General features: G+C 43.5%; 1 protein-coding gene across 6 annotated transcripts; it reads left to right on the top strand.

The window, feature by feature from the left end:
* The first annotated feature begins 241 nt into the window (after positions 1 to 241).
* TMEM138 (transmembrane protein 138) lies at positions 242 to 5,534 on the top strand. Of its 6 annotated transcripts, XM_016134203.2 has the most exons (5): positions 242 to 379; positions 1,954 to 2,210; positions 3,265 to 3,436; positions 4,591 to 4,666; positions 4,937 to 5,534. In XM_016134203.2, the coding sequence occupies exons 2-5, from the start codon at positions 2,083 to 2,085 to the stop codon at positions 5,047 to 5,049; spliced, it is 489 nt and encodes a 162-aa protein (XP_015989689.1). In that variant the 5' UTR covers positions 242 to 379; positions 1,954 to 2,082; the 3' UTR covers positions 5,050 to 5,534. The 6 variants fall into 6 exon arrangements, with proteins under 6 accessions (XP_015989689.1, XP_015989684.1, XP_015989685.1 ...); XM_016134198.2 differs by lacking the exon at positions 4,937 to 5,534 and having other exon boundaries at positions 4,591 to 4,930; XM_016134199.2 differs by lacking the exon at positions 4,937 to 5,534 and having other exon boundaries at positions 323 to 403; positions 4,591 to 4,930.
* The last annotated feature ends 3,811 nt before the right edge of the window (positions 5,535 to 9,345 follow it).

The following is a 9,345-nucleotide window of genomic DNA, read 5'->3' on the forward strand; positions in this document are numbered from 1 at the left end:
AAGAAGCTGAGCCCAACTCCTCTTCCTCCGCGGGCGTTGTTTCCCCAAGCCTGGGATTCCAGGGGTCAGCAACGCCTTCGTGGATCTACCTTGCCCCTCGTCCGCCATGCCGTGGAAGCAGATATGTTTGGGCTGATGCGAAGTTTTTCACCAAGGGCTGGCCTTGGTCAGCGGATGGGAGGGCCCGGGGAGGAGCGAGCCTAGGAAAGCGGGACCCAAACGTGGCAGCTGGACTGGCCGTAGAGCGGGGAGAAAAAGCCGACGACAGGCTGGTAACACAGGCAGACAGAGCCCGCCTATGTCATCTACTTCCGGAATTTAAAACCGGTTTCCGGAAACCAGAAGATGTCCCCATGACAACCGACGATGGGGCTGTGAGGTGAGAGTGCCTGGTGAGGAGTAGGTAATGTGTCCAGAAGTCGGAATTTTTGTTGTTTTTGTTTTGGTTTCGGTTTCCTGCCAAGACAGCTCCACTTTAAAGTGGATTGGGAAGGGTCGAGGAATACTGCCCTGGGGACAAAGGGAACGCGGCAGGTAACGGTGGACAAACTGAAGACTGTTTCATCACCTTACGAATCACTGCTGCCCTAAACTCGAGGAAGATGCTCGTCCTTCCCGTACGGATGGCTGTGGGCAGTTCTATATAACGGGTCCTCACAACAGCCCTCTGGTGGCTGAGGTAGTGGTTAAGAGTCCGGGCTTGGGTGTCACCTAGTTGTGAATCCTGGCTCTTCTCAACTGCGACCTGAAGAACGACTTGAACTCTGACCCTGTGCCCTTCCCTGTAGAATAGGGATAATTCTTTCCCACCTTGTAGAGTAATTGCGAGGATTAGAGGAAATTATCTTTGTTGACAAATTTATCATGATGCTGGCACATAGGTGCTATCAGTATTATTTGATGAATGAGGAAACGTCTGAGAAACCACGTTCATACATCCACCAAGGTGGGACTTCGCCACCAGGTGAGGTGGGCAAGGTTTATTAACCTCTCAGAGCCTCTGTGTAAAATGGGGATTATATGCATAATGACAGCTGCTAATCAAAATGGGTGTACGAATGAAAAATAAGTAATAAATATAGAAAGAGTTTGTAAATTGTAAAACATTTTACGAATGTTAATTTAATCTCAATCTCTAATACTTCGAAGCATTTCGAAATTTGTTTATAAATTTAATCCAGCAGGGAGGGGTCACGAGACACCCCCAGAGTAACTTCTGAGTCTTACATGAAAATTAGGGCCCGGGTTCTCTTACCTGGTGCCTCTGTATTGCTACTGCAATCTTAAACATAGAGTTTCGCAGGAAAGCACAATTTCCTCTCAGCTTTTCCTGCCTATACCACTTCCCACTTCTCCTGTGCCAACATGTTTGTGTTACATATCAGCCCGTCATTTATGTAAGAGGCAGCTTTGCGCAGGAGTTAAGAGCACAGATTCTGGACCCAGACTGCCTCGATCTGAGTCCCATTTCTGCCACTTACTAGCGATGTGACCTTGGACAAACTATTTTACTTCTCTGGATTTCCAATTGTCCCATCTGTAAAGTGGGGAAAGTAATAGTGTATCTTCTACCTCATGGGGTTATTGTGAGATTTAAATAATGTTAGTGCTTAGAATAGCCCCTGGCGTGTGGTAAGTGATCAATATAACTGCAATTAGTATTAGAATTATTATATGACCAGATGATCATTCTTTATAGTACCCTTAGATTCCTTTAGACTCAAAAGTAGAGTTCTGTGTTTAGAAAATTCAGGCGTAGAGGAAGGTTTGAGGGTGAGGGTCCCTAGGAGTGACTAGTTGGGGTTTTTTTGTTATTTATGTAGTTCACTGATATATCCCAAGCACCTAGAATGGTGCCTGGCACATAATAGGTCCTCAGTAAATATTTATTATATTAATGAATTTCTAACCACTTTTATTAATTTTTTTTTTTTTTTTTTTTTGCCTCAACAGACCCTGGTCTTAGAGGAAGGGAAACAGCTCTGATTCTGAGAGGCTAGACACTTCTCCCTCGGTGCTGGGGAGCTGTTTTCTGGGGAACTGTGGAATGTGCCCTTGGGGGCCCCAGAGAGCAGAAGGAAGATGCTTCAGACAAGTAACTATAGCCTGGTGCTCTCCCTGCAGTTCCTGCTGCTGTCCTATGACCTCTTTGTCAATTCCTTTTCAGAGCTACTCCGAATGGCTCCTGTCATTCAGCTGGTGCTCTTCATGTGAGTTCAGTGGGTGGGACTGGACAGCTAAACCAAGCATTTTGAAGGCCTCGACAATCGTGATTTATAGCATTTTAAAGTTTTTAATAGAGAATTATCAGGGAGGAAAAAAATTGGGTACTACTCCCTGGTACATAGTCACGTCCCAGGTCCTATTTTTGCATACTTCAGACAAGAGTTTGGGATACAGGGAGCAGTTCACATAGGAGATGAGGGTCAGATTCCTGACCCAATCATTTTACAAATATTGTCTTACATTGCTATGAAAGGGGATTACAAAGTGGCAGGTTAAAAGGATAATAGTATTAATAATATATACGAATCCCGTGAGATGAAAGCTGTTGGCATTTTTCCTTCATAATGATGTGTAGACTTCATGAGGCACGTTCCAGACAGAAAGCCACAGCCATAGACATGGTTTTCCTTTAACAGGTATTCATTGGCCCACCAGACAGTTCTGGCTGCAGTGGTGAATCTGGAGAGTTCCTGTTCTCGTGGGGTTTCCATCCTAGTGGAGAGATAATGAGTACATTAAAAAAAAAAAAAAGATGATTTCGAATAGTAAAATGTCATTAAACAGATAGAAAGTAGCTGGGGCGAGGAGGGGAGGGCTGCTTTAGGTCGTAAGGCTAAAGAAAAGTCTTTCTGAAAAGGGGACAATTGAACTGAGACTTGGATGGCACTAAAGTACCAGCCATGCAAAGATCGGGGAAAGCGCATTGCTGTCTTGCTAGATGAAAATGTCTGATAGGACCAGGTTATGCTGCAGACAGGGCTGGAATTTTCTGGACATGAGGAGGAAATGAGCTTCTCTTCACAAGTGCCTAGGAGGTTCGTTGAGTTGTCTGTGGACTGCGACTCAACTGAGGGGCCAGTGTGTAGTTTTCGCTTCATGTCATTTGGGGCCCCAAAGCCCATGCTATCTCTGTGGGGGTTTCAGAGGACTAAATCATAAGGAAGGACAGACCTCATGGTGTCCCTTAGGACTTGGGGTCGGCTCTTGGGTCCTGACACAGGCCTCCATTCGGCTCTACTGTGTTTTTTGTGTCTGCAGCATCCAGGATATTGCAGTTCTCTTCAACATCATCATCATTTTCCTCATGTTCTTCAACACCTTCGTCTTCCAGGCTGGTCTGGTCAACCTCCTGTTCCACAAGTTCAAAGGGACCATCATCCTGACAGCTATGTACTTCGCCCTCAGCATCTCCCTTCATGTCTGGGTCATGGTAAGAGTGGAGCTCTGAATGTCTGAATCCTTAAAGGGTAAGGAATATCTTCTCTGGGAGTCCAGCATCATTGTTTTATATCTCATGGAATCCTTGAGGAAAAAAAAAAAAAAGGCGAAACAGATGTCGTCTGACCTGGAGCTAGGTACATGAAGGTTTCATGAGGCGCTTTGCCCAACCTTATGGGTTGAAGAACAGCCTTATCCAAGAGTCGAGGGACATTTCTGGAAATTCAGTTCACTTTTGCCACAAACAGGCCTGCCAGGGCTAAAACAGGAAGTTGAATCGGTTCCATCATTAGCCGTTTGGGAAGGTGGGTGTTGTTACAGGGTATTCTGAGGTGTCAGTGTCCCATGGGAAATAACCAAGCACGAGTGCTGCTTGCCCTTTAGTGCCTCACGCCCTCGGTTGTGACCCATCACATACACTCAGAGAACCAAATTCAAGATGCCTCCGTTTGGGTCTGAGGTAAGCCTCAGAGCAGATCCAGTTTTCATGGTTTCAGATTCCTTTTGCTTCACAAATTCTTTCATCTCTGGGCATCTCATGTGTTTCTCAAGTACTCATTTTGATAGAACATGTCGAAACCTCAGTTCTCTAGTCATTTCTGTACTAAAGTCACCTTTTCAAACTGAACCTTCTATTGGGTTACCCTTACGATCCCCTAGAGAGAAGCAGAGCTCCCAGGAAAGCAGCAGTGCTCAAGTCTGTAGGTGCTTCCTAAAGAGGATTGTCTCCACTCTGGTTCCCGGAGCCAAAATAGGTCCCGGCTTTGTACCACAAAGCTCTTAATCTGATTAAACCCTGAGCCTTTATCTGACATGAGCTGAGCCTGAGAGTTTCAAGGCAAGATAGTGACCACACTGAACTCCTGAGATTATGTGTATCATTTCTCCTTGGCCAAGGCTATGGAGTGAAATGGAATAAATAGCTTAGTTCAAACTTCATCCCCCAGGGTTAAAAGGATATCCCCTTTGCAGCACAAAAGTGATCTTGAGGCATCTTTAAGAAACATAACTTGGGGCTGTGGAAAGAAAGACGGGTGAGATTAGCCTGATTTTAAACCAAGTGGCATCTCTGCAGCTGACCAAGTTGGATGTGTCAGAGCCTTATCTGGCCATTAACCTTTTACCATCTATTCATGTCTCCTTCAGAACTTACGCTGGAAAGACTCTAACCGCTTTGTTTGGACAGATGGACTTCAAACGTTATTTGTATTCCAGAGGCTAGGTAAGGACCAGACCAATGTCAGGTCTCACTTTGGTCCCTCCTATGGCCTGGCAGTGAGAGCCTTGATCCTGCCTTGCCCGCCCATCACAGCTGGTGTAGGATGGGCGGAACAGCCACACCAGGAACAGGAGAGAGTACTGTCCTCTGCTCTTATCAGGAGTCACTGGGAAATCCTGAGGCAGGGTCCCTCCGCCTCCTTAGGGTATGTTCTTACCTGAACCGAACACTCGGGAGCATCCCTGAGGCTTCTTTTCTGCCTGTTATCTACAGCGGCAGTGTTATACTGTTACTTCTACAAACGGACAGCTGTGAGACTGGGCGATCCTCGCTTCTACCAGGACTCTTTGTGGCTGCGCAAGGAGTTCGTGCAAGTCCGAAGGTGACCACTTCTTGTCACACTGATGGATGCCTTTCCTTCCTGACAGAAGCTACATTTGCTGCTCTGCAGAGGGAGTGATGAGCCCTCTGCACAGGAAGCAATTTGACTTTCCTTGGACAGGCTCAGGCCAGTTTCATTCAGCAGTCAAAAAGAAGATGCTCCCTCTTGCAAATTAAAGTGTTGCCCAGTACAGACTCCAGGACATAAATGATCCCTTCCTGGCCTCCTACCTCGGTTCTATCCCCTTTCTTTTCTGTCCCATCTCCCTCACAGGGGCTCTGTGGCTTTATTCTTGGGGAGCTCACACTTAGCCTGTACAGGAGATGTTCCCAGAACCCATTTGCTTTGCAGCACACATGGCTAACTGAACAATACACAGGGACATTTCTGTACTCTTGACTGATCACACCTTGGACATTTAGATTTTATACCCAAAGCACTTTTTTTCATTTTATAAATAGGAAATAAATTGAAGTCTTTTTCGATAAATTGTGGAGTCTGTCTAGCTTGCTTTCTTCATAGTTAAGAGGCATGCCAAGGCCTAGCCTTAGCATCTCCTTGACAGAGTAGGCAGATTAAGCCACAGAGCAAATACAATTATTTATTGGGTCCCATTATGAGTACAAGAAATTTTTTGCAGAAATTCAAGATGTAGTCTGACACCCCTGCCCGACCCCTGGAGTTCCAGACATCTGTGCTTTATTCAGACTCCATCCCCTTATCAGAGCCCTGAACCGCCCTGTTTTAGCAAAAGAAATGATTTAAATTCATGTGCCCATATTTTCGGTTTTCTATTGCCAGAATAATGTGTAACAGACCACCACCAGACTTCAGTAGAATTTAACAATAAACAGTTACGTGACTCTTAAGCCTTGGGGTTCAGGTGGTCTGGCTGGGTTCAGGTGATTTCTGCTGGGCTTGCTCATGTGTCCGTAGTCAGCTGTGGGTCAGCCAGGCAGCTGTGATGATCTTGCGATCCTTGGTTCTTGCCTAACCTAGGCTGACCTCAGCTGGAATGACTAGGCGGCTCAGCTCTGGTTCATATGACCCATCCATGACTAACTAGCCTGGATCTATTCACGTGAGTGGCCAAAGAGCCAGAGAACAAGCCCCAGTGCTTCATCCCACTTCGAGCCTCTATGTGCCATTGGTTGGAGCAGGTCACATGACTGCACCCAGAGTCAGGTTAGAAAGCACTACAAAGTTGGAAAAATGCATGGATACAGGGAGGGCCATTAATTGTCAGTCTACCTCACCAGAAAGTTGCTCTATGAAACTTGTTATTCACAGACACTTTAGCCAAACTTTTTCTCTGAAGGCCCAGAGAGTAAATATTTCAGATTTTGAGGGCTATATGGCTTCTGTTGCAACTACTCAACTCGACATTATAGCATGAAAGCTGTCATAGGTGATATGTGAACGAATGAACATGGCCGTGTTCCAATAAAACTATTTTAGGACACATTTAAATTTCATTTTTTTATGTAATAAAATAATTTTCTTTTGATCTTTTCCAACAATGTAAAAATGTAAATTTATTCTTTGTACCTGATACAAAACTAAGTTAATTCAAGCTAAAGTACAGAAAGTCTAGATTTGCCCCAGGCCACGGTATGTTGACCGCCCCCCCCCCCCATTTAGAATCCTAGAATAAAGTTCCAGAGGGGGAAAAGACTATCAGCTGTGCTGTCAGATTTTAACAGACATTTAAAAAGAAAAGGTACAATGTTCAAATAAAATGTCGAAGGCCCCATATCCTAACACTAGAAAAGGTGATCTAAAAAGTCCTAACAAAGCCATCATCTATACCTGCTATGCCTTCATCCGTAAAAAGATGGCAATGGCCCAATTTTGAATCTTTTCATAAAAAGCCCTTACAGGAGTAATAATCCCCTTTGCTCATTACAATCATGGAAAGGAGAGCGATTTTCTGTGTGCCCCAGTAAATAAGGACTACAATGTTCTCTGCTGTATTTGCAGCTGGTGAGTACAACCAAATGCCTGTTTTCCTCACAATATTTATTGCACTTTGTAGCCCTGTGAGTTTGAGATGTGTATGTGTGTGTATATATGTTTGTTTTCCTTAATAGTTAATACATTCATGTTGTACAAAATTCGAGTTATAAAGTTTATGCAGTTAATCTCTCACTGCTGTATCTCAGCCAGAGTTCCTTCTCCCTCCCCTCAATAGCCTGCATTTATTTACATACTTCTTATAGGTAACAATGGAATACTTCGGAAACATTTTTACCTAACAAAATTGCTATAATCCTACCCCACTCATTTATTTCAAATCCTTGAGTACAATCAGGTAAGGTTCCACATCCACAGATTTAACCAACTGCAGATCAAAAATACTGGGGTGGGGGGGTGGGGAATATAGGTCACACTGTTACTGACATGTACTATGTAGTTATGTAGTTAGGCCTAAAATGGTTGTCTGTATTGAATGTGTAGAGGCTTTTGTCATTACTCCCTAAACAATACAGTATAACAACTATTTGCATAACATTTACATTGTATTAGGTATTATAAATAATCCAGAGATTATTTAAAGTGTATGGGAAGATGAGCATAAATTATATGCAGATTATGCCATTTTACATAATCCCCAGCAGATACCTAAGGACAACTATATATGTATGTATATTTTATACCCAGTTGTGATTATGGGGACTATGCCATAAAATAGTTTGCTTTTTTTTTTTTCACTTAGCAGTAGGAATATGTTTTTAAGATATGAAGTAAATTGATTCCTTGGGGACATCTGCTTCCAAAGTTCAGAGGAAGGAAATAAACACTTTAAAAGTGCTTAGAGACCTTTAGTACGATGGAGTTGCTTCTGGCTGATCAAATGCTCCTGTCAGGAACTAGAAAAAACAGATGAAATGTAAGTACTACCTTTTTACTTCAGAGAATTGCTAAAGTAAAGCAGATTGGAGGGCCTAAAATTATAAAGAAGGGAGAATTTTAGCACAGTGAACTGACAATTTGTAGCAGTTTTTCCCTGGGGACATTTGCTGAATGGGCTTGAGCAAGAGGCTAAGAATCCAAGCATTGTGGGCAATGGAACAGAGAAGCCAGCTGAGCTTGTGGGTGTCATTCCACTGGAGGAACAAAGTCGGGAACCAGAAGAGCCCTAAACACACTCATTTTCTCAAAGCTGTGAAAAGCAGAGTGGAACTGTTGGCAGGCTTAGGGTGCTGATGATTAGAATTCAGGACCTGTCAGGTGTAGGAACCGGTGATCACAAAGGACTTCAGTTGAAAGCTCAGGAGGCTCCTTATAAAGAACAAGACGAAATAGGTTGGCTGAGGCTTATCAAAATCAGAGTGCAGCCTCAAACTCTATCAGTGATCAGCCCCCATTCTGTCTGCATGGCAGAGGAAGGAGTGGAAGAAAAACATCTAGAAACACTATAATTTTTTAGACGCAGTTTCTGGATCTAATAAAAATCACTAGCAAGCCAAGAGAGAGGACCATATTACTTAAAACCAGAATAAAAGCAGAAAATAGAAACAGGTGACCCAAATAGTGGAGAAAGCAGACAAGTTTAAAAGTATGATAGCCATGCTCAAGAAATGGAGGGAAATATGCAGGAATTGGATAAAATATTTAAAATGAACCTAGGGATTTCTAATAATGGCTGAGTAAGATCCTATGGGAATGAGCCCTCCACAAATAACAACTATAAAATCTGGACATAATACAAAAAACAGCTACTTGACGACAACTGGAGAATGAAAGGAAGTAAAATTTTGATGGGAAGTCCACACTCACAAGAGGAGAATTCTGCAGAGAAAGTTCCCTATTTTTGCTGCTTGAAACTTGGTAGGCAAAGTGGTATGTAGGACACGCTGGTGGAAAATCATAGTACCGGAATACTGAGCCAGGACAACTCATGCCACTGGAGAGAAAGATGGGAATCTCAGAAGAAAAAGAGCCAGAGAGAGTGGAATGCCCAAATCCTGACTGCCTACATCTCTACCCAAGCTCTGACTACACATGCAATTCAGACTCAAGGTAGTTGAACTAAAAAGACAAGATCTAAACAGATTGGAGCTGCCACCCAGTAAGTGTGGTTTGTGGTGTGTATCCAACCAACCTAACTCCCTGATAACAAGAACCATCGGTCTTTGGGGACAGTAGAAACCTGAGTCTTCACAATTTAACATTGAAAACTGACACCAATGCTGAGATGATCCCGATATCAGAATTAACAGGCAGGATATTAAAGCAGCAATAAAAATATGTTCTCAGTGAATAAGAAGATAGGCAACCTCAGCATAGAAACATGATT

Source organism: Rousettus aegyptiacus, unplaced genomic scaffold (genome assembly GCF_014176215.1).
Source record: "Rousettus aegyptiacus isolate mRouAeg1 unplaced genomic scaffold, mRouAeg1.p scaffold_m13_p_5, whole genome shotgun sequence".
NCBI lineage: Eukaryota > Metazoa > Chordata > Mammalia > Chiroptera > Pteropodidae > Rousettus > Rousettus aegyptiacus.

Bases quoted from the DNA above. Each gene is read 5' to 3' on its own strand.
- TMEM138 (XM_016134198.2), top strand. From the start codon at position 2,083: ATGCTTCAGACAAGTAACTATAGCCTGGTGCTCTCCCTGCAGTTCCTG. The intron at 2,211-3,264 runs GTGAGTTCAGTG...TTGTGTCTGCAG, and splicing joins ATTCAGCTGGTGCTCTTCAT to CATCCAGGATATTGCAGTTC. The intron at 3,437-4,590 runs GTAAGAGTGGAG...TGTCTCCTTCAG, and splicing joins CCCTTCATGTCTGGGTCATG to AACTTACGCTGGAAAGACTC.